Source organism: Bombus affinis, chromosome 10 (assembly GCF_024516045.1).
Source record: "Bombus affinis isolate iyBomAffi1 chromosome 10, iyBomAffi1.2, whole genome shotgun sequence".
Classification (NCBI taxonomy): domain Eukaryota; kingdom Metazoa; phylum Arthropoda; class Insecta; order Hymenoptera; family Apidae; genus Bombus; species Bombus affinis.
The window spans coordinates 6,683,630-6,711,246 of NC_066353.1; the positions used below are offsets into that span (position 1 = coordinate 6,683,630).

General features: G+C 37.9%; 2 protein-coding genes across 2 annotated transcripts in view; one reads left to right on the forward strand and one right to left on the reverse strand.

Moving 5' to 3' along the window:
* The window catches only part of LOC126920983 (protein shuttle craft), a 219,593-nt gene that overhangs the window by 13,294 nt on the left and 178,682 nt on the right, over positions 1–27,617 (forward strand). The window lies entirely within an intron of this gene.
* On the reverse strand, positions 200–20,619 carry LOC126920996 (mucin-12). The gene is made up of 10 exons (XM_050732105.1): positions 20,408–20,619; positions 10,306–10,453; positions 9,410–9,539; positions 9,214–9,331; positions 5,742–5,823; positions 3,478–3,526; positions 3,217–3,301; positions 3,037–3,130; positions 1,673–2,658; positions 200–1,065 (listed from the first exon to the last, which is right to left on the reverse strand). The coding sequence occupies exons 2-10, from the start codon at positions 10,418–10,420 to the stop codon at positions 769–771; spliced, it is 1,956 nt and encodes a 651-aa protein (XP_050588062.1). The 5' UTR covers positions 10,421–10,453; positions 20,408–20,619; the 3' UTR covers positions 200–768.

Here is a 27,617-nt window from a genome sequence, read left to right on the forward strand (position 1 = left end):
GGTAGATAATTCGTCGGTATGATTATGCGTAACTAAGAAAGCTTACAATCACGGTACGACGATATTTGATCCGTCGTAATTACGATTGCTACTTTGAATTCAAATTATATCAAGTTTTAATCGTATATTTATTTATCGTTATATATATATATATATATATATATACGTCGTATATATGACAAACAAAGAAGCAGAAAAATATTTGCTTGCATTTTATTTCGTAATCATTTCGTAGCTTCATTTTGTAGCTTTTTAAAATCGTTTACTGTTTCTCACGTTAAATTTGTTCTCTAAATTTTATTCTACGCAAATGGCGCAAGTGGCGCAAGTGGCGGAACACTGATCGATTCTGACGCGCGATCGTTTAAAACATGACTAATAAGTCGCTTAATCAAGATTAATACGTATTAATATTGATATTGATATTGATATTGATATTGATATTGATATTGATATTGATATCGATGCCGATACTGATATTGATATTAATATTAATATCGATATAATTTACATAATTACACATGGCAAGGCGCAACAAAGTGGCAAACAAACAGGAACAACAGCTTTGCCGCTACTCGATTTCGATTTACTTTTAGCAGACGCTTCGTATTCGTATTTCGCCTTAGCCTTTTGCCATCCTCCCTATAATAAAAAAAAAGTGCTGATAATCTTATATTATACGTAACACATACACGATTGCAAGGATTCTCTAAGGGACGATTCTTTACGCTTGTTGTTTCGCGATTAATTTATAGCTGGGAAATATTTTCAAACGGATGAGTAAGAAATATTAATTTTTGGAAACAATTTTGGAAAAGATTGGAATACTTTTCGTAAAGCGCATAGTGTACTTACACCGCCGCCAGACTGTGACATGGCTGCACTAGCCTCTTCTTTTTTGGTGAATTCTGCCGCTCCGGGAGGATAATAAACCGGAGGACCAGCAACATTTTTACTTTTTACTTTGGGCGGTGTATGGGGTGCAAAGTCAACCTCCTTTTTCACCGTTGGCGACTCCTTTTGTCGTTCCTTTTCCCTTTTTTCAATGTCTTCTAGGATCTCGCGCTGGAGAGAAAGTAGAGATTCTTTACTACCATTTGGTATTATAAATAGTACGCGATCGAGTAACTTTTTCTAATCGACTCGTAATTTGTATCTTACGAACGACATCGCGTGAAAAACGAACGATTCATCGAATTTAATAAAATATTAAACGTAATTTGCAGAGTATCGATGTTTACGTGAAAACGCGTCGTGCTTTCGTATGTATACGCAATGAGAGTTTAAGCAGTGATTCGTTTTAGCCACTGAATATCACAACGATTATGCTGTTGGACGTTACGTATGTACGAACGCAGATTGAAAAGTTTGACAAATTTATAGTAATAATTGGGTGAAATAAATATAAATATTTGTATGTATGATACAAGTATAGCACCGTTTCGAGTAATATCGATCTATCGATAAAATGATTAACTGGAATTAACTGGAGTAAATGAGTAAAGTAAACCTTTGCATAGGTAAAGTGAAAATATAGAATAATTTGCACGGATAAGAGACAGAGAGACAGGCAAAGCGACCGTACGAGCTTCCCTATCCACCACCCCGACTAGACGCACTTGCGAGAAATACTCGAAGAAATCAAAGTAGAGGAATATTTGCTGCTTCTTACCTCTGTGTCAGAAAACGATGCCATGAGATCCTCCAATTTCTTTGGCGGAGTTTGCACGTTGTTGTTAGCAGGCTTGGTCGATGGATAAAGCTGAACAGCCTCGGTCGGGAACGGTTTAGGTAACAAAACTTCGTGGTCCTCGGGATTCTTGTTCGGAGGTATCGACGTGGTGGTGTTTGAAAATTTGTATATCGTTGTGGAAGAGTGCGGCGGGGAGGTGGACTGTGCCGGTGACGTATAATAATTAACCGGTGTTGCCGGTTTATCGGGCGTCGGATGTCGTCCATCGGACGGTGGTCGACTAGGATAATGTTCCTCGATTCGATTTATCGTTGCGCGAGTCTCGTTTATAGTCGGTGGTTGGTTCTGATAGATCACCGTGGTTGCCGGATGATCCGGTGGTCGATCGCCAGCCGTATGCCCGTTTGGATAACCTCCGTCCACCTGATAGTATTTTTCATTTCGCGTGATCGTCGTTTTATTTGGCAAGAGCGGTGAACCAGGATGATAGACCGTGGTGTTTGGTTGCACGTTGGCCGGACTGTCATGGTGTTCTTCGTGATAGAACTTTGACTCTTGATGAATCGTGGTAGATTTCTTTGTCACGTCTGTTACAGGAGGCGGGGGACTGCTGTATCTGGCCGGTGTTCTAGATGGAACGTTCTCGGTCACGGTTTGATAAGTGATGGTTTTGTCCGTGGAGCTAGTTCCTTTCGGTATCGTGTACGTGATAGTTTGATCACCTGGCAGCACAACAGTGCCTGGCGCGTTGCCACCTGGTAAATAGGTTTCAGGCGGTCCTGGTAGCTCGTAAGTGTACGTTTTAATGGTTGTGGTTACTTTGGTGTTGGGACCCGGTGCCAGATTGATCGGTATCGCTGCTGTTGGCGATGGCACCGGTACGTACTCGACGTTTCCATATTCTTGGTTGGAGTGCGCGGCACTCGCGTGCACCGTCGTCGTTATCGCTGGTTCTGTTTGGTAGCCTACGAATTTATCCTAATTTAATTTTGAGTAAAAATCGAGTATCGCCGGCAACAGACAGACAGACAATGCCGCATTTTTCGATGGTAGTAGCGGTAAAAGTATTGAAAATCACGTATACGCGAATGTAATTCGTTCTGGCATCACTGGTTGCCATCATCGTGCGAGTGGTTTTCACGACGTTCGACCGGTGTAGAACGATAATTCCAAGTCGAGGTATAAAGCGTACGCGATTATAAAGAAGCGATTATATCATAAAGAAAAGTATTGGCTGAATTTGACAACTTTGCTTTCAACCACTTTAGTAACTTTCGATAAACTTGTACTTGTGTACTGATATCTCGTGTGACGATAAACTCGTTTAGATATATTATACTTACTGGAAGATTCATGAATATATTTCACATCCCTCTGAGTACCTGCTGGTAAAGGCGAAGTTTGCTTCGAACGAGATACACAACTATCGTTATACACCTGCGATATGAATAGCCTTTTATACTTTTTATATTTATATTTACATTATTATGTTTCGAATATCGTAAGAGACAAACTCTACTTACTAGTTCTCTGTTGACTGATTTGCTGACCGGTTCTAAGCCACGGGGGATTGTGCTTTCTTCGTAACTCCTTTCTCGGATATCATCGCTGTAAAATATATCTTATATCATACAGTCTATTATAATTTAGAAAGTAAAGTTTAATGGCTTTATTACACACACTTATTATTATACTATATTAGTAATAGTATCGGTAGTAGCGAAACGGTATTGTATAAATAATTTTGCTATTTTGCTCTCGCTTTGAAACAAGATAATACGTACATCAAAGCCGAATTGGTGTTGGTTAATGCGTTGTCCGCTACCCACGAATCTGTAATATGAAAAAGGAATTTAACAGATTTCTTGATATTACATCATTTTACGTAATAGTAATATCTATAACCTTGTTCCTTTTTATGTCAAAATAGATGATAATATTATATTACTATACGCATGTATGATATACTCAATATACTTAATATATGATACATGTACAACGGGAAATAAAATATTAATACGCTCTTCTAAATTTCACGTTCGTTTTATTTGTCAATTCTAAAATCACTTTATCGAAACTTGTCCCGTTTAGTTGCTCGATATATCTAAATCCGGATTTCGAGCGAGAACGAGTTCGTTTCTAGATTTATGCGTTTTAAACGTAGTATAACTCGCGACTCGATCTTTCGGCTCTTTCGTTCTTTGATTGAAAAATCATGATTTTCTAATGTAAAAGCCCATTTGCAACAATTTTTAATAGAGCTTTATCCGAAGAAGGAAAAGGAAAAGGAGCGATTATGTCGGTAGATTGGAAAATTGTTCAATTCTAAAGTATCAAAGTTCCTTTTAATTTCTTTATTATTACTCTTAAATTATTACTCTTTCGATTATTCGGACGAGTATTCGAGATTACTCGAACACTTTCGTTGAACTTTCCATGCTGACTTAACGACAATGTCGTACGTCCTTGTTATCGAATGGCTTCTCGGTGACGCCGATTTGTCCACTCGAATCACAGTTTTCATATTTCCTGCCTGTGTGAAGCGCAGCGGAGAACAAGGGAGAAATCGGGTCAATCTTCTGTTATACGCAACCCTAATATGGTTACGCTTGTGTATCGTGCGTTACCGCAAAGAACGCAAGCTCTGATCGCAACGTCACTTCCATATAGAGAGACAGGTAGCGGCGGAAATCTTCTCCGTATAAATAGCGGCGTTGTCGTTTTGTCTACGAGTACCTGGGCTTACCGGAACCTCGGAATTTCAGCAAATCTGCAACGCTCTGTTCTCTTTTGCGTAACGCGTAAATGTAAAAATACAACGTTTCATGCAAGATATTCGTCGTCCTTAAAATTATCCAATCGTCTGTACTTTATGTCGACGATTTCTAACCTCGTATGTTTCGTTTTTGTTACGCGTTCGTCCTTGCTGGTGTACTCGCTTAAAACGTGCGAATGTATGAAAACGGCCTACCTCTTATCAACGATCAAATAAGTAAAGCAATATAAATTTTGCATACTCTATTTACGGTATAGGACGACGAAGGATATCTCGAAACTTTTCGCAAACGGATCGAGACGAAAGATATCCTACTTTCTTTCCTGGACGCTGAGCTGTTCCATCGATATCCGTTCGGCAAGTTTTTACTCGATGCGAATATAAACGGACGAACAAATGGCTTATGGGCTGCCGCCGGATATCTATTCCATCTTTTCTTTCCCTTCGTTTTTTATTCGATTCGGACAATACACACGACCAATACAAAACGATACAAATTATATAATCTTGCATTCACTTTATTATACCGCGTATATTCGTTTCCTTATTTCAAATCATATTTGGCAAATGGTTCAAGACGATTAATCGTTTAATTCTGTTTACAAAGGCGTTTAATTTGGAGTTGCGGTATTTAACAAAACGGATAGAGACGATAGGAGTGGGATCAGCGGAAAGGAGGTACTAGGCGAGTATCTCGCGGCAAGGAACCAACTTCTCTCGTTTTGTCGTTCTCATTGTTAATTAACCGTATACCTGCAAGGCCGTTCCGCTCCTTAAAAGGAGCGACACGAGTGACCAGCTCTCCCCTTCCTTCTATGCGATCGTTTAAAACGCGGCAGCGCTTGCGCGCGATTCCTCGCCAACACGCCCGAGGGTTCGTAGCGGTATATCGGACGTTCCGTCACAGACGTCGTGCTTTTTACCAAAATCTCATTTCCTCTTACCATTCTCTCTCCTATATCGCCACTTTTTCCCTTTTCGTTCGTTAAAATCGTCAAAATCGTTAAAATCGTTAAAATCTTGTTAGGAAGTTAAACGATTAATTTCTATCTCAACGCAATGAAACACATAATAATGTAAGAATATGATAAATTTTAGTAGATTTACGCGTGTTTCCACAAATAATACACTTCGGGTATGAACATTTGTCGCTAATTTCAAAATGCTTTTGCCTAATTTATTTATATAAAAAATTCGTCGAACAGAGTCCGAAGATAACTATTAAAAAGTATGGTAGGCATGGTAATCGCATACGTTTTAGCGTAAACTTACCAATTGGTTTTCCATCCAGACTTTTGTTATATTGATACGACACCTGTTTATAAGCGATCGTTTTGCTTTGGCCAGGCTGTACCTAAAACAGAATCATGGTCTTACTTTAACTATCGTTCGCATATGTTGAATACTTTTTCTCGATATCGATTGGGAAAACATGATTTGGCCGAGCAAATAAAAGAATAAGTAGATAAATAAAAATTTAGTTTATTTAAGATAAAAGATTTCAACTATCGTAACGATGTGTAACGGACGAATATATGCATAATCTACAGGGAGATAAAAGAAAAACAGGCCCGTCTATGAAACGATTACGATTACGCATTAAATTGAAACGTAAATTGAAACGATTGTCTTTAGGATAATGCCGTGTCGATGGACATTTCTCGCTCCTCTCGATGACTGTTACAAGCCCTTTAAGTACCGGCTCGTATTAGCGATACGTCGAAAGTAAATATGTATATCTATCGTATATCGTTGTATTTATATTTCAATAAAAATCCACATTTCGTCAATTCGTTTAATTAAGAACATTGGCAAACGCTTAATAATAACGTATATTTCTATGTTTCGTATACCGCTTGTCAATGCAAAATTTCTTATTAGCGCGGGTGTTCTATCCACCCGTATATGTATATGTATCTGTATATGTATATGTATATGTATATGTCAATGTCCAATTACGAGTAAGTTAGAACGTGTAAATTCTACGCCGATAAATTGTCATAGATCACGCGTCTCACGGTTCAAGCTGTTATTTCCTATGCGAATGAGAATAGGAGGTGTTTGTACGTACCTTAAGGACCCGACGGCTGAAAGTTCGTCCGGCAAACGTGTAAGATGCGCGCGATAAATTGCACGTGTAACCAATCTACATTTTCATTGTACGTTAGATTACGAACCGACCAGCCAGGAAATACCGCAACTACTCTAGAGTGCCGTGTATGCGTAACAGTAATTTTCCATTTTTTCATGCTCTTTTAACGTACGATGTATCTCGTAAGATGTCGGATTTATGATACCGCATTCCGTAAGAAACGAACCGTCTTATTTCTTGGTCACGGATGCTATCGTGCGTGCTCATATAGCTCGGCTATTGCGAGCCGAGTGGAATTTACAAGTTCGTTCTTGCCGGCGTAATTGCATCGATGATCGATCGGTTTTCTAGATTTTAGGAGTAAGATCTTTTCTTCAACTCCTTTCGTACGTATGGACCAGGCATCTCGCGATGCAACGTTCTTTATAGCATAACATTTCGCCCGTCTTTTCATTAGTTATGTTTCGTTTTTCGAATTCTTTGTGTCTCGATATCTCCTTAGTTTCAATCGAGGGCAAGGCTTTTCACGTTTATTCGGATCTTCGGGAAACCAAAGTCGGCTGTCATATCCTGATAATTCAAAAGAGAGAGAGAGAGAGAGAGAGAGAGAGAAAAGAAAAGGAAAAGAAAAACAAAGTAACGACTAAGCGATCCGATCGATAGTGTACGTAAGTCCCTCTGGAAACCATGAAACTTTCGTTTCGAGCATTTTCTCGTACAGTAAATAATAATTTACGAATTATTTAAAGTCCTCGTGTTAACTATATACCAAAGTTGTTTCGTATAAACTTCAAAGAAAGTCATACATCGTATCGAAATAAAAATTAAAATCGTCGCAAAAATATCGTCGAAAATGATAATATTAAAAGAATAATTGATCAAAAATATGAGATATTTAGTAAGGAGATTCGAATTTAAATTGGCACATTTAGAAACATTTAAAAGAACGATGTCGTAAATGTCATTTAAAAGATGATAAAATCGCTGAAATTTATCGTACAAACTGAACAAACACCGTCAGCAATTGAGGGAATATTTGACTTTGTTCGATCGACTTATCGTCAATCTTTGTATATTCTTATAGAGAGAAAGAAGAAACGATTGTCGTTAAAGGGGTGTACGGGTAACGGGTAACCGAGTTTCGGGACGGGCTCGAAAAATTACATTGCCGAATTGAAAATCGGATCCTGAAACGAAGGGTAGCCGTATATATTTACGCGTCGAGGAATTTTCGGGACCTTGACCCGAATACTTGGAGGACGAAGAAAACAACTGCCGACTCGACTCGGCAAACATCAGAAAATCGATCGATTATTTGCGATAGCTTGTAAACGTTCTTCGCTAGATTATTCATGTTGATGGATCGAGCGTAATTAATAATCGTGTAAACGGAAATAACGCGCAATTAAGTGGTAATATCGAAGAAGAAATTGTTATTTAAAAGAAATAATTACACGAATCAGCATGAAAAATAGTTTGTACAATGATTCGTTCGTTTGATATTACGTTTGAAATATAAGGTGATCTAATTGTACGTAGTTTCAGAGTGTACTCAAAGTAAAATCGTATACCTGGCCGATTTATCGTAGTCGAATGTCAAGTCAAATTTTGTAGTGATCGTAACGAGAGATTGAGATTACGGTTCTTTCGTGTGTAAGAGTGATCTCGCTATTTGCTACGATCATTTTAATACGTTATAAGCGTCTGTACCAAGTGCTGTACGTAGAGATAGATCCATGCGAGCGACGTATCCCGAGGCAAATTTCGAGCGATACGATCTCTTTGATATACATACGTGTAATTGGAATCGGAAAGTTTTAACAAAAGAATATGAAAAAAAAAAAAAAAAAACAGAAACTAAAACCACGATAGTTACACGTTCGTCTAGAAATGTTCAAAGTGGTTGTCTGTCTGTGTCATGTGAAACACACGTTTACGAAACCCCTCGAGTAAAAGCAAACGAAACGATGTGGGTTGATTTAAACTTTGGGTATATGCGATTAAACCGCCTGCATATCGGGATATATTATATATTATAAATATATTACATATAATTTCACGTCGAGTAATCTCCTCCTTTTCATTCATAGCGACATTATGCAACGCGAAGCGTCTTGGCAATTTCGTAACGTATATATGTCGATAATTGCATAATAAATGTCGATTTAGCAAAAATTCGAACGTTCAAAGTGTTGCGTAAGCGTTGCGATTGAAACTACACGTTGCGACATCGCTTTTATCGTTTGTTTTTTATTCGTAAGTTCTTTTTCCCTTTTTGGTAGAGAAATTCGTTAACGAGCGAAAGTTTATTCAAATGTTTGTATTCTTCTTGAAGGTAATCGTATAAAGGTAATTGGATTATCCGAAGAACGTATTACTTTGAAGGATTACGGCTTTTATCTGGTAATTTGCCATTACTATCGCGCATTATTAGCTAATGGAGCAACAAGCAGAGATACGGTTCACGGATTATCAAAATATCCAAGTTAATGAAAAGAAATGTTTGTTAAGATAGAAATATTTTTATTTTCGATACAAATGTATGCATACAAAAATTACTAAAGCTGAGACGAATAAGTATATATGAATATATGAATATACGAATATACGAATATATTTATATATATATATATATATATATATGTAACTTACATTTTGCAATTCTGAATCGATGAAGTTCAAATCAGGTATACCACTCGGAGCACCGCTCGGCCCTGTGCTTACATATTTTTCAGTGGTGGTGGTCATGGTTCTAGCGGGTGAGATGGCTCTAAGGATAAGTCGAACTTTCAATCGAGGAAAGGCAAGCTATGTTCCGTAGATTTGAACATTTCTTTGGTTTGCTTACCTGCCTTCGGAAAGCACCTTGGTGGGATTTGCAGCTACGCGATACTCTACTTGAGGCGAAAGTGGCCTGCCGCCTCGGCTCGGGGTGGTACTTCTCGAGACACTCGTTTGCAAGTCCTCGAGAAGAGCGTCTGAAACCATGAAATGTGTATTCCGCCGCTTTTCTATTTGCAATAACGAACGTTTATCGTTGTAAACGAATACACGGTCGAATAATTACGGTTAACCTGATTTTACGAGGTAAAATATACGAAGTAACGTAGAATTTTTGTGCGAATGGCGTATATCTTATCGTAAGTGAAAGTATTATAACATGTCACGTGATTCCGATATATTCGATCGTGACAAATTTTATTCATGGTTGGATGAATGGAGCTTTTCGACGCGAATTGATGTTTATCGTTCTGAACGAGCAAAGCTATTTTTGCCGTTGATATCGTTCCAGTAGTGGTGTGCAAGTTGTAGAATCGCTTAAAAATTGTGACGTTAAGATGTACAGTTTATTATTTAAGGCGAGAATAGTAATAGAATATGCGAGAGACATAGAGATTGAGAAACATAGATTATCGTTTAAATAGAAAATGATATAATTTCGGGAGATGATATTTTTTAGATTAAAAGTATCTCGTCGTATCGTCAATTAATAAGCAGGTATAAGGTCGCTAATAATTAATAATAATAAATTTGTTTTCTAAAAGTTATTAATTAATTTAAAAATGAAAGAAAAAGTGTAATCAGTTTTTCTTGCGGTAATAGAAAGAATCCTTTTTCGCGATTCAACGAGTGTTGCAGCTGTGCGATATAAAATTATTGAAATTCACGAAATCGTAAGAGAGACGCGTAAAGAGCAGGTCGAGAAAGAACGATTCGAGGATAGGATTACGATTAAAGGTTTACCTAAGTTGTTTTCGAGGCTGTTGGCCGTGGTCGTCTGGCCCGATATAGGACTGGCATGACTCACTATCTTTCTGCTGGTGTGCGTTGTTGTTCTCTCCCTCACTGCGGCTGACATTGCGTCCTTCTCAAGTTCCCTGCCTCACGAGATCTGAACAACGATGTAAACAAAAATGAAAAAAAGGAAGAAAGAAGAAAGAGAAAGGAAGAAAAGAAGAAAAGGAGAAGAAGAACGAAAGGAGGAAGCGAGAACTACGGCGATGTTAAAAATATTACAAGTTAAAGAGAAAATTATATCGAAGGAGATCGTAAATCGCGCGCTGGTTGTCGCTCTGATGTATGAAGTTAAGTGGTTGCGAAATTCTCGAATATTTCTTTACCACTGGCGCTACACTGTTGGCGTTGTAATTGGAGCGATGGCGATTTTATCGTTTATTTTATTATTTTTATTCGTTTTTCTTTAATTTTACAAACGTATCAAATTGTTTTTCGCAGATGAAATTGTTTGAAATCCGGTAGAACTTTGATCTTTCGTATGGTAAAATTACAATAGGTTCCTGTCTAATAATATAGTTATACTATAATTACGATAGTAACGCTAAAGTCAGTACGAAAAGTTGAATATACCGGATGAATCGGATGCCATTTTGAATTACGAGGTGAAACGTTACACGTTACATTTAAAACCGTACAGTGACTTGCTCGGTATCTCGCTAAAAAGGCAAAATATTCCGAGGAAATCTGATTATTATAATCGTACATCTTGATGTTATACGACTTTGATTTGAAATGGCTTCTCGCGTGTCACGATCGCCGATTATTAAAAGAACAAGAATATCTTGGTTGATTTCAATCGAATGATATTTCATTTTCGTAATTATAAGACAAATTGCTCTTCTCGCTGGCTCTTGGCGTGCTTCTAATACCGCTGATCGTAACACGCGGTAAAATGCGGTTTAGTTATATATAACGGCGTAAACGAATAGACAAACGCGGCTTTTGCATCGTTCGATATCTAAACGTCTCTTTGCTATACGAACAGTATTTAATTTATTTTCTTTGACCTTTAATTAATCGACACGGAATGCGACGGTAGTGTATTTCTTCGTACATTCGAGGAAACGTATTTTCTAGGAACAGCGATCATCCGTAAGATTACTATTTCCAACGAAGATCGTTGCGTCGATCGAACGGTACGCGACGCGATACGAAAATAAGTGCAGCCCTGATAAAATCTCGTTCAGCCCGGAAGCTCGCAAGCTTACGTAAGCTGTATGCGACCCGTTGATAATTGGCCGATGACGTTTCGCGAGAACCAGGAGCTGCGACTCTTCGAAATCGGATTATGATAAATTTAATACGCGTTTAATTACGCGACAAGTATATTGGTATAGTTTGGCAGAAAGGTGATTCGAGCCATAGGATCTGTTCGATCTGTCGCTTCTACCGTCGATTAGCTTGTCAATTAGCAACCTAAAACCGTGTATACTTGGTGACGGGTCGTGATTAGAATTTAAATTTGGAAAGGCAAGGTCCGTTTCGTTCCGATAGTCGCGATCGCTGAAACGGACGCTGAAATCCTGTTATTGGTAGTCCAACGCCACGATACTTCTATTTATAGAGTCTGAACGTTTATAAATATGGCAGATTCGAATAGACGGGGAACTGGATCGGTGGAGGCGCTGAAACTTTCGCGGTTCACCTGAACACCTGAAGCCGGTTTAACGTTAAATCCAGCTGCGAGCTAGGTTTAGAGCAGTGGCATTTTGAATTAAGTGGGCGCGTGTAATGTAATGGCCGGCGTTCGCGATACAAACCTGCAAACGAAGATTTATTTCTGTTTCGACCGTTCTTATACCTTTCCGATGCTCGACTCGGTCGTACGCGTACTTATGTGTACGCCTGTCGAGCACGCAGTTTCGAAAACTAGTTTTGTAACACGCTATTAAAAGAGGTATAACGATCGTAGCGTGGGTTGATCCGTGATACTTAGTTTCGATTGGACGAGGGCGATACGATCGTTCCGTGGATCGATTTATGGGAATCGTTGGCGCGATGAAAGGCAAAGTTGAGATTTTAACAACACGTGTAAATAGTTATCGCTTATTGATATTACGTTTCTAAGGTGTACGTTACTATATCGTAGTATCGTTTGAGTTTCAGGAAGACGATCAACCCTTTTCTGCTTGACGTTGCGCATAAGCATGAATCAATTAAATGATAAATATATATGTCGTTGATGATAAACCTGCTTCTAATTTTAGTGCATCGTTTCTGGCGCGGTGTTCTCCTTACGGCTAGATTAGAAAAATGAATTTCTATTATCGATAATTGTCGAAAGATTTCGTCGGATTCGTAATCCTATCTTAATCGCGATAACGCGTAAAAATATTCATCCGATATCAACTACGTAAATGCTTGCCGTGCGCGTAATATTTTTGCCACTGTCCTGCGAACATTTCGTTTCCCAACGTCTTCCGTTATAAACAGTTTCTGTAGAAGACTACAAAAGCAGAATGTGTCAGAATTTGCAATATTATACAAGACGGATACTCGATTACAGAGTCATAAGAATGATATATCGTTTGTAACGCAAAATCCTAGACAGTCGCTAGACTTTTACTCTTATTCTTACTCTTACTATACTCTGGCTTCGATTTTTCCTTGATAACTTTGCAGCTTGCAGACCGCTTACCGATCGAAAAAGTACCGCGAACGTTCCGTTAAATTGTTCGATTTAAACGAAACGGTTCTATTTAAACCACGATCCTATGGGACGCCATAGCGAGCGGCAAAAGTATCTCCACGGGAAGCGCCAAACGGTCGGTCGTTTTATTCCGGCGGAGACATCGATGCGAATGAGGCAAACGGGCCAAGGAGTTGTTCCAAGAATTGCCTGTAGAGGAGAGACACGCTCGTACGATCCCCGCCGAAACCTTGAAACGCGAACCTCGACAGTTTCTAGAATTTGTATCCCTCTAACCAGTCTGACGGATAAAACGTTTTTCGCTTAGGCTAGCCCGTGATTAAACTCGCAGATCTTTTTTATTATCGCCTCATAGACCATTCGTTCTTATTAGCTTCTAACGATCTAGCTTATCGCGATGGATTTTTAATTCTGCCGTGATAAGATTCACCAAAGTGGTATTTATTTCTATCTGGTAATATTCTTAATGATATACTCTCTCTCCTTCTCGTTTTTAAATCTCTACATTTCTGTAAAATTGAAACAACGGTCTTTCGTTTCGATGTAATTCGAGTAATCGGTTCAAAGGTAAATCCACGCGTATATAACTACAGAAAATTATATAACTACATGCGCGTTATTATACAACGTTAATGTAGATCGATGAAGATTAATTGCTAAATCTATCGGGGCGTACGATTGAAAAGTTTGGATTTGGATATATCGTATTTTGACCAATTACGCGAATGAAAAATTTATTCTTTTTATTCTGCAGCATTTTCGCGATATGACCTAAATACGTCATTCCTCGATTAACTATGTCCAATTTGGATACGAGTGTCGTAACTTGCGAAGCAAGCTATCCCCGATTAATTATGTAATTAGCGAATAAATATTCGTATTTGCGACATTTTGAGAAACGTGGTATTTCGCGCGAAACAATTATAAATAAATAAAGGCATGCTTTATTTAAGCGAATATAAAACACGCGTAGTTATACAGCTGGTTGTACGATATAGATACAGATGGCTGCACGATTTTAACGATTTCGCCGTTACAGACTCGACTTTACAAATGCCAAGTACAAAACCAGATTAAATCGTTGTTGCTGGTTGCGTCAACTTTTATCGTTGTTGAGAACGTTCTTCGTATCGTACCGTTATTAAGGCGTTTTTACAACGCGTATCGTTCAGAACGAAGTAACAAGAAAAATAGGTGATCGTAATTGAAGATGAGCCGAGAAATAAGCTACTCGACCATTAAAACAGAGCGTATACAGGCAGCTACGTATCTCGACTAGTCTCGAGTAGTTTCGATATCGCGAAGAAAAACCAAACTTTGCCAACGTTCAACTTTTCTTAACTTTTATTCTTAATGTTGCCGATACGTTATGTACCTGTCGATCTCTACGATAAAAATAGGCACAAATTATAACGGCAAATGGATTAAAAATTGAATATCACGGTGTAAAAAAAAGTTAGTACAACTAACTTTTCTAAAACGGTTAAATGGCCTGATCCAAATGGCGTAAACGTACGAAAACGTACGACTCGAAAATGAATAAATGCCAACGATTTGAAAATAAACGATAAATCCACGATAGAGCGAGTAGTATATTGCCGGTGTATAGCTGTATGTACTGTGTATTCGTTGCTGTTTGTCTAAAAGCTTGATTTTGGAAATCTTTATATACGTATATGTATACGTTTATACGTACAATTAGTATATATACATAAAAGTTTTCTATGGGAAATGTTGGAATACTTTTCTAAGCTGTTTTGCAACTGTTGTACAAAGATCCAAAGTACGAAGTACGCCGTTTGCATAAAGGTTTATCGTTCGAAATTTCTAGACCCAACTTCGCATAATCCGATGTTTCCGATGTCTAATTTTAACTTGGCTGCATCGATCGCAGTCCCGAAGGCAAGCGACAACATTTTCGTTGATGATTCGCTCGCATCGAGTTTGCTCGATGTTCTTGTCGGCGTTCTTGTCGACGCCTTGTTCGATGGCCTTCGCCAGAATGCGGTTACTCGCGTCAATGAAACGATCGGGTGCCAACGTAATAGCGGACAGACACGATCGAAAGGTAACCGATCGATCCATTGACGAAAGAAAATGTTGCGTATCTTTTACGCGAACGGTAAAGAAAGACGCGTAAAGCGATGAAATATTTCGCTGTTTCTTGCTCGAGAAATTGTAGGAACGAATAGGAACGTTCGAATAATAATAATAGAAGGAATATTTTTAGAATCAGCAAAAGATCGAACAAACGCTCTCTTCCCATTCGATGTTTCGTTTTCTTCGGTTTTCTATTTCTCGCGTAATTTCGCTTTTCGAGCGAAGAAAAGAAGTTGAATGAGAAAGTGGAGGCTATCTCGGTACCTATTATTATACACTATATTTATAGTTTTACCGTAATGGAAAAGTTCCGATGTAAAAACTAATAAGATATAAAATAATGTTGGGACGAATCAAAAATTTGCAAAACAAAGACCGAATTACCGAAATCTTGACGAAATTAACAGAAATACGCGTAAAACGTATTTAAAAATATTATAATTAGATTTTGTTGGTTCGATCGATGTAAAAAAGGTTTAATTTTATTGCCGATCTTACGAGAGGTTACATACGATCTAGAAATAGAAAGGAATATTTTTAAATAATGTCCTTTTGATTTGTGAATTTTTCGGTTGGAAAAAGTCGGACAGCAAGCAGAGTTTGGCTAGCGTAAATTTAACAGCGACGTTTGACATCACGCGAGCGACTATAGTCCGGCCAACTGGCGCTCGGGGTTTCATTCTATTTTTCCTCTTGTCTTCTGTATCTGATCCGGCCAGTCCTTTGTTTAACTCTCACCCGTAAATATAACCTAGCAACTTTTACAAAAGTGTAGCCACGAAAACCGCTGTGTGAATTCTTTAGTCGATCCTTGCAACGTATTTGTCGCGCTGATATCTTACGTTTCGCAACGACATTCGATTATCAGAAAATCAAAGTTTATCCTCGACTCTTTTACAGTTTCTTTTTCTTTTTTTCTCTTTTTTTTTTTATAGAAGAAATCCAAATGCTGTTGCGTACATTGGTACGAGCCAAAATGATTTCCATTCGTAATCGTATTTTTCTATCGATGAGATTGTACAATTTTTTGAAGTTTCGAGATAAAATAGAAAAATACTTATCGACGTGTATCTATACTCGGATATTTCAATTTTAAGCATAAAGATTTTCTCAAAACGTTGAAAAGCCTCGTTGCTTTTCGCTGAAACGAAAGTAACACTGAAACATGAAAATTCGGGCGGAGCGTTACGCGGAGGATTAAAGAGCTACGTGATATAATCGTTGGGTAAATTTTTCTTCCGCAGAGGGAGGGGGCGGGGGGGGGGGGAGTGCCGCACGCCGCTGGCAATTAAAATTCCGGTAAATGTTACACCGATATAGATAACGTCGGGCAATTTAAAAGAAGACGCGTCTTCCTCTGTATTTTCGCTCGTACAACTGTATCGTTAAATTAAAGCATTATATCTTCGATACAACGTTTTTTCCCATCGATGAATCCGAGGCAATCGCATCCGTCTGCGACCTATCGAATCGAAAATCCGTCGACCGTACTTTTCTCAGGAAGCAACGCGGCGACTACAGGAAAAATAAATTGGCGAATCTACGTTTATTTTCGGCCCGCTGCTTGCCTGGTGGCGGGAAGTTTACTTTTATAAACTATAAACCGATGCGTGTTCGTGCCGGTTTTTGCTTGTCCACCGTACTTTTCCGATTGATCGAAACATCGTGTATCATTCGCGTCGCATTCGTGTTCGTACCACAGAGGTTACGCATATTTATATTTGATATATTATCGCCGCTACAAGTACCGGTACGTCCACTCTTTACGCGTCTGCTGGAAAACAAATTTTATTCCATGTCGCGTTTTACATTATTATATCGCGTTTTACGTTAGTACATAACGAGAGCGTGAAATAATTTCCGCGTAAATTGTAATTACGTTGCACGCTATTAGACATTTCTTCGTGGAAATACCGCTGTTTGATGTCGAGGAAGAGACAATTTGACGGAAAATGCATTGTTAGTCGTTAAACGCGAGAATAAAAATTGAATGCGCGGACGGTGAATAGTAGAACGGGACAGGTGGTGTTGCAACGATCAATCGTAAATATAAAGGTTGTGTAAATAAAAAGCAGACGTAGAAAACACGATTCTATCGATACCATTTTATACCTGATCGGTGGAGATTCGTAACGGAAAGTTGGTTATACTCGTGACGAGGATAAAAAGTTTGAAAGAAACCGTTGGTCTTCTTTAATTTCTTGATTCTTGAATTTACTCGTCGTATGTTTACGTTTATATTGGCGTTTAACGAGACGTTTTTAGCCTACTATTTACAAAGTAATTACAGGAAATCACGGATCAGCTCGTGAAATGTATCGAAGTAGAGGAATAACGAAAGATGTCTGCGTGGAAACGTGCGTTCCGTGACAATGCGATTTTCAGCGATTATGTAAATAGCAACGTATCGATGGAAAATTAATATCATCGGTCGACATAAAGAAGAACAGGTTAATTATCGGTTTTGCTCGCGTCTGTCCATCGTTTCACTTACGTAAAACGGTTCGTCCGGTGGGTAACGATCGTACGACAGTACGAAGAACGCGACGAGAACGTTTCCATCTTTTTAAAATTCGCCGCGTTCAAGCGTTCCTGACGACTGTTCCGTTCGATCAAGTTTTTACCGTTGAATGCTACAAAAGCTGCAACGCGAACCACGTTTTCGGAAACGCGTGTTACGCCTTATCTACGAACGAGAGCAGTTTCCCGTAGTTTTCGGTCTAGTAGAGACGAGAGAATGACCCATCGAAAAAAAAGAAGAGGAATATAGAGAGAGATAATAACGCGTTTACCGAACAAGCCGAGATTACTTGGTCTTTGAGAAAGTTGGCAGGTTCTGTTTAAAACGAGAAGTCGAGAAATGACAAAGATCGCGTGTCGCGCGATCAAATACACGATTGATTTGACTCTCGAGATAATAATATGCCGCCGATTTTTCCAAGGTTTAGGCGCGAATTTACCACAACGATCGTAATACGAAGGCGTATGCGCGAGCCGAACGGTCGGTCGGTCCTTGAAACACACCTTACATGGATGAAAGATCCACGAAGACGCAAAGTGGGAGTTGACCTTCCGCCCATCCACCGAGAACGATCATCTGCTTACTGGGTTACGTGTGCCGCGAAGAACGCGTAGCGAACGTAGCCTGATCGCGAGCATGCCTGTAATTAACAATTTCCCGTGAAATATCACGTACCTTAGCGAACCGAACCTTAATTGCGAGACGAACAATAACGGCCACGGCTTCTGATCGGAAAAACGTTGTTACGTAAAATCCTATTATCGATGGCGACCGTTCGAAGATCGGATTAGCTTTGACGCGTTAATATGAATAGCGCTGTTCGAGCCGGATACTGGTTACAAAAGTGAAAGCGATCTTCACATCTCTAGCTCGCCAGAATTATTACTTTGGCAATAAAATTACGTTTGTATCTCGATGAAACGGTCGGTATCGACTAACGTCGTTTTAACAATAACAGCGATAATTACAGAAACAAATATCCGAAACTCGTTTCGACGAACAAGCTAGTTGTAGCGTTGGATAATGTTATCTCGGAGTCAGCCTGTAACGTAGCTGCGCTGAATATCGTCCGCATATTAGGCGAGCAAGGAGGATTCTACGCTTTCGCGATCAAACCGTACGTTTTTTTTAAAATAAAGTAATTTCAGTTACTCGATGTATTCGTTAATACGATAACGAGATCTTTCCGTCTCTCACGCTGATTCGATAATTATTGCCTTTCTCGAATCTTGGACTTTGGTACGAGACTTGGTAAGATCTTTCTTACGATAGTTTTAGCAGTTCGTTATGCTCGTAAATATTTCAAAAATTACGCGTCAACGTTGCAAACCCGTCAAAGAGTACGAAAATATTTGCGATTTACGATTAAGAAAAGCCGATAGCCATTTATCGAGTATCTTTCAAACTTCGAAGGATTCTATTAAATCTAAAACGATCGGAATTTTGTATTTGAAGAACGGATATGTATATACAGTTGATGATCGTTAAATGAAATATTTTCGAAGCTATTTGCGAAAGGATTTTTCACGCTCGAAACTCTTTGTTCGCTGATTTGTTCGTTGATTTTTATCGCATTTGACTTTTAAAAGCATCTGAGGTAAATCCGTTGTCGATAAATGTATCGGCACGCGTACGTATATTCGACGCACGTTGTAATATTTACATTGACATAATTCCGATATTCCGAGGTTGGTGCGCGGCGATTAACGTTGTCGCGTGGAGAAACTCTCGGGGCCTTTGAGAGGCTCGAACTCGAACAGTGACCGTCGTTATGTCTCGCGTGCACGTCGATGGTTAACGCGTTTCGCGTTTACTCGTGGACAGATGTTTCGAGGTGGGCAAAAACGTTCGTTTGAATTTCATTCGTCCTCTTTAAACGCGGCCAAACGCAAAAGGGAATGCCGCGAATTTCGCGCGTCAGAGATGCGTCGCGTCTATTTTGCAACCGTGACTCATGGTATACGTTTCCTTGGCCGCCGTGCTCTTCGACGTCGTGTTTAAGATGCTTCTTGCCGATCGGTCGCGAGTCCGTTAATCGTGAATCAGAAATATACGTCGAAAGGCGGTGCAGTGCCGATGTGATTATACGGGGATGCTTGTGTTAGTCGGACAGGCGGATCGTCGTTGTATTTTCATCTTCTACGCACACGCGTTCTACGTTTTCTACGTAGACGCGTAACCGTCGTTTAACGTCGTAACCGGTGTTTGTTTGAGAAAAGTAAAGCTTAATTATTTCGGACTTTCTATGCTTGAACGAATCGCTCTAGTTCTATCAAGATCGTAGAAACGCCCTTTATATATCCTAACAAAACGGGGAAAGATCCTTTTTCCTTTCTTTCCTCCTCCCCCCCCCCCCCCCTAAAATTACGACTTCCCAAGGATAAATTCGTTTCGAGCTCCGATGGCGTATTTAACAACGCATAGGCCGATAACGCGCCGACGAAGTATGAAGTATCGAGATAGATTGAATAATTCAGCGCGAAGCGAGCGCAACGCGTTCGTTATTGTATGCAAACGTTATTACCGTAAGGCGACACTGGTTTTGCCAGTACAAAGAGTATCGCTATCTTCGTACCTAATTGATACGTATACGATATATGTGTATATATATATATGCATTACGTACGGATACCAGTGTAATTCTATAAGTTACGCTTCGACCTTCTTCGTATCGAAACGTATCAAAAGTGCGAAAAGTGTCAAACGCGAGTGTCAACGCGCTTTCAAATGTGTCTGGATTTGAACTCTATCCGAATACATACTTATAAAACACTTACCTCGCGAGAAAGGGTAATCCGATATTTGTAAGAAAATGTGATCGTTTCACCGTTCGGTTGTTCGTTTTTCGTTTCGTCGGGAAATTTCGCGCGTCGAATGGATCGATCGTCGGGTAATTCTCTCGAGACGACACACGCGACACCGCACAGTGGTAGGCTGTCCAGTACTGACTCGATCCACTTTGCGTTTTGCTCGCGAGTGCGCATTGCGGCGCGGAACTAGCGTACGCGCATGCGCACCAAGCTTCTCCAAGTCAGATGCTCGATTCGCTGACCGCGTCAATTTCAAAGTAGCGAATACGCGACGGTGTAAAACATTTTTCTTCGATTCGCTCACACCACTTTTCCTCCGCTGATCGCTGATTCTACGTCGATCAAGTAAAACGAACGCTTTTCCTATTCTTTTAAATACATTTATCGGCATTTATGTATTTTATATATGAAATATATCAAAATACGCGAGATATGGAAACGTAATATGCGAATCGGTATGATACATGGTAGGGTGAAAACTTAATCTCGCTCTATATTCTAAACGTAAACATCCGTAGTTTACTTGTAATACTTTTAATTTTAGTTTCTCGTCGTCGTCCGGTTTCTCTTTTCTTACAAAACTTTTCTCGCACAATTTTCGTCCGATAATCACCTTCGTTTTACATATTTCATAAAAGTAACTAAAAATATGGTAAGCGTTCGTAAACGGCGCATAGAAGGCAGAAAAGTGGTACGAATTACTTTTGTCGAAATTAGGCGCGAGCGTTGTTTGTCTGGTCGGTAGGTTCGCGCAAGTCCGACTACTCCTACGCACAGGGACGGGCAAATTCTAGCGTCTCTCTAAAGTATCTGCTATAAGCATTAATTATTAAACGAGCGTGTTATTTAAACGCGTCGTTTAACAGCATCGTAATCGTTTACTAGCTTTACGCAAATTATAGTAAATAGATTTAGCTTGTTAGCTCTTACAGCGATGATGTCATCGATAAATAAAGTAAAACATCAAGCTTTATTTTAGCGTTGTAATTCTTTGGTAAAATACTTGTTTATTTTAACCTAATGTACCGTAATATAAGAAAGCTTTTATAAGTTTTTTAATAACTTGAAACGTAATAATAGCTAAAATAAGGTTTTATAACAATGATTCCTTTTCATTTAGCCACGAATCGAATTCTCTATCTTCTCTATCTCGTTTAAATAATTCTAACAGCGTTTGAGCGTAGGTAGCCGTTTGTTTCAAATTGTTAGAATCGAAGCTAAATATACATCTTTGAATTCGTTGAAAACTGCCATACAACGTAAATGAAAATTTTTATAGGCGTAGCATTCGTGACTTATAAATATAATTATATGTTATTACGTGTGTAGAAAAATTGTTCGTGTAGCAATGTGTTTTGTTCGACGGAATACGTTCCTGTCTGTGCTCTACGTATGTATTTTTCTTTTTTTCTTTCGCCCACGGTGCCACAGTCCCTGGTATCCGCGTCTACCTTAAGAATCGTTATTTATGGTAATAACGTAGTACGAGAAACGCGACCGACACCGCTTTTATACGTACATACGTGTAACACGGAGAAATAGCTTACGATTGAACATTTCATAACGATTCGACTCTTAGTAAATAACATTCAGCGCGATATCCGATTAATACTTTGCTAGATATCATTTTTCTACTTACTACTGTATACTAGACTAATTTATAAGTAAAATAATCATTTTGAAACGTTTGACTATAGTTTTCGTTTTATCGGAGAATTTAACAAGCACGTGAGAACGCGAAGAGAACAATTTTTTAATCGGTTGAAAAGAGAGAGTCGATTGATCGTAGCTTTCCTTCGATAGAACGGTTATTATTTCAATTGATAACTAAAGATCGAACAATGAAACAAGAGCGATCGAACGACTAATTACTTTAATAAGAAAAGTTGTGTTTAGGTGATATCGCAAACCTGTTTGCTTATTATTAATTTAATATTTGTTGCTTTGTCTCATTATCGATTTTCATTAACCAATATTTGATATTATATCGGAAACGCAAGGTACTAGGAATTAACGCTTTGATCGAATCTAACAAGTTTTTTGTAATTCGATGTATCGATACCGCATAATCACACTTTTCCCGTTATATGTTAATTAATAATTGCGAATCCTTAGCCATAAACATACGTATATATGTGTATCAAGGAATCATTATAAAAGAATATTAATAACAGCGTGAGCAATCTTGTATCTTGAAATCGTTTAAGAATTATTCGAACGAGTATATGTGTACATATATATAAATAGAAGAATGCGGGATAACAAGTCCATAGTGACGAAACAGAACGAACCTGTTGGTGATGTCATACTCATGATTCCTGTTTAACCGCTAAAGTAGAATCCGTATGATGTATGTTCGATATTGGTATCTGATTGTTCTCCGGTCTACCTAACTAAGACTAAACATCGATTAATTTCTTCATTAATTATCCAGGTTTATCTTGGACAAATTATAATAAAATCATATATCTTCGAACGGTGTTACGCTAAAGAACAAAAGTGTTAAGTAATGAGAAAAAGTTAAATCGAAATTTGCATTTATTTTTCATATCTTGACGCTGTAATATTATTAACATTATCATGTATATGTAGTTTCCAACGTACCCAATATTCAAGATTGTATGAAATTTTATCAAACTTTTTGCTAATTCGAAGCTAGCTTTTTTACAATATATATATAATATATATATATATATTGAGAATTATAAAATATGTTAAGAATATGTAAAAAAAAGTACAATGTACATACATATGTACGTATTAAAATAATTAAAACGAGCGATGAATCTACTACAGAAACGTGATAAAGGAAGATTCCTTCATATTCTTTAGATGGTAAAGCTTTATCAACAAATTCGTTATTTTATTCTTAATAAAGTGGAAAAGTAAGTTTACAGAGTGTGCAGTGGTTTTCCCATAAAAAGAAGCATACAATCGGCGATTCCGAATTTTTTTCTAAAATTAGAAAAAAAGTTCTTTGTTACGTAGAAATAATTTTTGACATATATTTGATCTTTATTCCATTCCATCCTTGTGTTAGTTCTTTGATTGCGGTTGTCAAAGATATATCTTAAATACAGTGTCGAACACGAGTGTATGTATTCTTACGTGGTAGTCAACGGTGATAACCATCATTCTGCATCTTATATGCATGCGTTTTAACTATCGATGAGTCGATAGTTTTAACATCTAATATCAATGTATGTATAGTTCATCAGTTGTAGGAATAAAAGGAAGCGATAATATCAACACAGTCGTGAAATAAAGTTTCGCAATTTTTTAATCAAATTTCTGTCATGTTCTACGTGTAACGATGAATCTCATAAACTATTCGATGCGTCGATATTAGAAATATTAAATATATCTTATTATATTCTAAATACTACGATAATACTCCAAAGATAATTTAAAACAATTTACAAAGATATAAGTACGTGTTTATTAACTTATTTCAATTAATTATCATCGCGAAACAATCTTCATCCTGCGATGAAATTTCTTTACGAGAAATTTTCATTTCTTTCCCGGAAACAAATCCAATCTTTCACCGATCGATATTTTATCACGTGATATTTTTAATATAGTCGCAACTGTATATGCAAATAAGATATCTGCAAAAACCAAATACATACGTACATACTTGTACATACACGATTAAAAGGTAAATAATTTTATAAGTTTCATCGAAGCACTACTAATTTCTGAATAAATGCCCTTTTTCTCGGTCTTAAACGGATCTAAATTTCTAATACAGTTACCAGAGACAACCTGTCCTCTCTCTTGATACGTACGCGTCTTTCGCATTGCATGCCTGTGTTTGGCTCCTTTGTGTGGGTGTGACATAGAACACGGTTATGCATGTAGATAGTTTCGTCTGTTCAGGGCTCGCAATAAGGGTAGAAGCGTAGAGGGCAAACGCAGCGCTGGTGGAAGGTTGCTCTCAAAAGTGGGGAGAGTACCAGAGGCTGGAGGTGGAAAAGAAGAAACGATTGGTAAAGTTCTGTTGATACAAGTGATAACACGGCATGACTGATAGTGTGCGTGTATCTCTCCAGTAACTCTCACTCGAGAAGAGGAGAGCCTGGGCAAATATATGTAGCGAAGCGCTACAGAAAAAGAGGGGAAAAAGGTGTGGTTGTCACTGTCACTATACTGTATAAACACACGCCACGATCAACGACCATTTCGATTTTGCGTGCATAATTCCAGCGGACGTCACAATATGGCTGATCAGGTCGAAGCAAGCTGTAAGTGTGTGTGTGTGCGCGCGCGCGCGCTCGCGTGTGTACATACCGGATGCTTACGTATATGTACCCGTAGCGATCCCAAATTTATCGTTAACGATGTCATTTCATTTATGGCTTACAATGGCTCTCACTGAAAACCATTAAGCAACTGTTTACTCGTTTACCCTCGTGATTCATTGGAATAAGATAGTAAAATTAAGAGCAATAGGATACTGATACTAAAATCCTAATTTCTTTATAAGGTGAAACCGTAGAAAGACTGACTATCCTCCAATTTTCATGATTTTTTGATATATCGTAGAAATTAACATTTTGGACAACTTTTTCCTATAGGTATAAATGCTGTACAGGCATAGTTTCCGAGATATTGGCGAACTGTCTCTATAGTTGCGCGCCTATGATATCGTATACGTATAGGGCTATTGGCTGCGACCGCCGTGTGGCGGCCGGATAAAATAGCTCCTAACTCGAATCTAATTCTTATCTTTTGTTTATAGTTTACATAACTTTTTGAATCAGGTGTCACTTTATTCGGCCACCGATATCGACAAATACATTGCCATAGACGCAAAGCTATAAGCAGAGTTCTCTGTAATGGTACCGGTAGTTTCTCGCCAATATCTTGGAAATCAAGCGAGTTCAACCCTTATACGCATAGGAAATAGTCGTTCAAAATATCGATTTTTACAACATGTCCAAAAATTATGGAAATCAGAGTCTGATCGATGTTCTGTAGTTTCACCGTGCATAAGAAAGCATATTCTGTCTATAACGTTAGGCTGTCATATTTTTAAGCGAAATTCTTTTAAGGGCTTTTGATACAATAAAAGGGCATTGATAATAAAATTTAATTTTATATAGGAATTTTTAATTTCCACGATTGTTATTTTCATCTGATATTTTATTATATTTTCAAATGCTCTTTATTTCGATGATTAATGATTCTTAATTTTGTTGATTGTTACTTTTTGTTAATTAGAGAGCATTGATATATTGAAGAATACTTAATACCCCCCTCCTCCTCCTCCTCCTTAAGGTACTAAATAATCGGAATACGCAATATATGTTGCATACATACGCAAAACTGTTGTACAGGTATTACCTACTTAATTAACTATTTAAGTAGCATACAAATTTTTGTCATACGGTAAAAAATACAAATAATATAGACAATGAATAGGTTGTTTTTTGTTTTATATTTATGGATTTGATAACAAGTAAGTTGTAAATTAATAAAAAATTTAGTTAATTCGCGCAGTACATATAAAAAGAAAGGATCCAATCGATATCACAGAAATATCGATTAAAATCTTTGATATGAAAGTTCAAATAATAGATGATTATTCCTTTGCGATGTTAACTTTACCGATTCGGCTGCATGAATTTATACGTCTGCTTATTTTGTACCGAAAAGATCAGTTTCTGTTCAATTATTAAATACATGTGAATTTGAATTTAATCGTTCATCGGTAGATTAGAATTTCTCGTTTTTCTTTCATGCATTAATATTACGAATTCAGGTAATAGTATTTATATTCGTATTATGAAGTTATTCCGTTAACATTTGCTTCTATTATTGATAAGCGATTCAATAAGGTGCCGTTAGTCCATTTCCTTAGATTTAGATTTAATGACGTACAAATAAATTTAATAATCTTGTTACAGGCCAGTAATGAAACGGCGTATTTAAACATTAAGAATATATCGTGTTGCAGCTTACCTCCGTTAAAGTAACTTTCATTAAAGTAAAGATGTAATACGATGTATTCGATAATATCTTGTTATATGAAATTTAATAAAACGACAAAATGTACAATTCTTTGGAAATTTAAAGCCTTTATACTTGAAACCTTTTACACTTAAACATCGATCCAACGATAAATGTGATTTTAGAGTTATATGCAAACAAACGATCGACTAAATCTATTTATTTATCAAGGAATCAGACGAAGCGTTTGAATTCTTTTATTACGAAAGAAATATTACGCCTGCGCAATACGCACGTCCTTATGCAACAATATCATCGTCAATTTTAACTTTCTTGTATCGTCGTATCTCCGTCAAATTCATCGCCATTAGTCGCTTTACTTGTCACAGAGAAGTATATTAGAAAGTAGAGGCTTTTAACTACGTCCCTGAGTTTTACATGGTTATCCTTCGGTTATGTAAATATCAGGTAGGTTCTAAGTTCAAAGATAGCGAACGAAAGTTTTAGTTTTAAGAAGAAGCGTGAGTAACCGAGTTGCAAACAGACAAAAAATTAAATGTAACTATGTATCGACAGAGACTTTGTATTTTCTTTCCTTTCTACCTTAACGGCAAACATCTTTTTTATTCGAACGGTACAGATAATTTATCTTCAGAGATTTTGATAAAAATTATTATCGTAAGCAAAAACTATTTTGAATTTTAATTGTACAGGAATCGTTCCATTTCTATAATGTAATATATGATTCATTTCCAAGAATGTGCCAATACGTACCATGAAATGAACGACATTCGATAACTCGAAGAAGTCTACCAAAATTGTAAGATTCTTAAACATTTATTTAAACGACATCTTCCTAATTTCGAACGTGTTTCACCGGTAACTATGTAAATACTTGATTATTCCGCGATATATGAAATATGAGTTTCGTCCAGTTGCATCTTCGACAAACACTTTTAATCCTAAACTCGTCATTTTTGTTATCGGAATGAAACGAAAATCTAAGAGCCGGGGGTAACATTGCTTGTCTCGGTAAAGACGAAATCTAATCTGGAAGCGAACGGAGGCACTTAATGAAAGATCGCGAAGTAAGTCAACGAACCCACGCAGTTGAAGAACCAAGTATCTCCTCGGCAAGCTACGTTCCTGGCTACTAGTCTATACGCATACACGCGTGCACGCATACACGACGAACTAACAGAGAAACGTTCTATTGGGATAG

Bases quoted from the DNA above. Each gene is read 5' to 3' on its own strand.
- LOC126920996 (XM_050732105.1), bottom strand. From the start codon at position 10,420: ATGTCAGCCGCAGTGAGGGAGAGAACAACAACGCACACCAGCAGAAAG. The intron at 3,302-3,477 runs GTACGTATTATC...TATATTTTACAG, and splicing joins AACACCAATTCGGCTTTGAT to CGATGATATCCGAGAAAGGA. The intron at 2,659-3,036 runs GTAAGTATAATA...ATAAATTCGTAG, and splicing joins ATATATTCATGAATCTTCCA to GCTACCAAACAGAACCAGCG.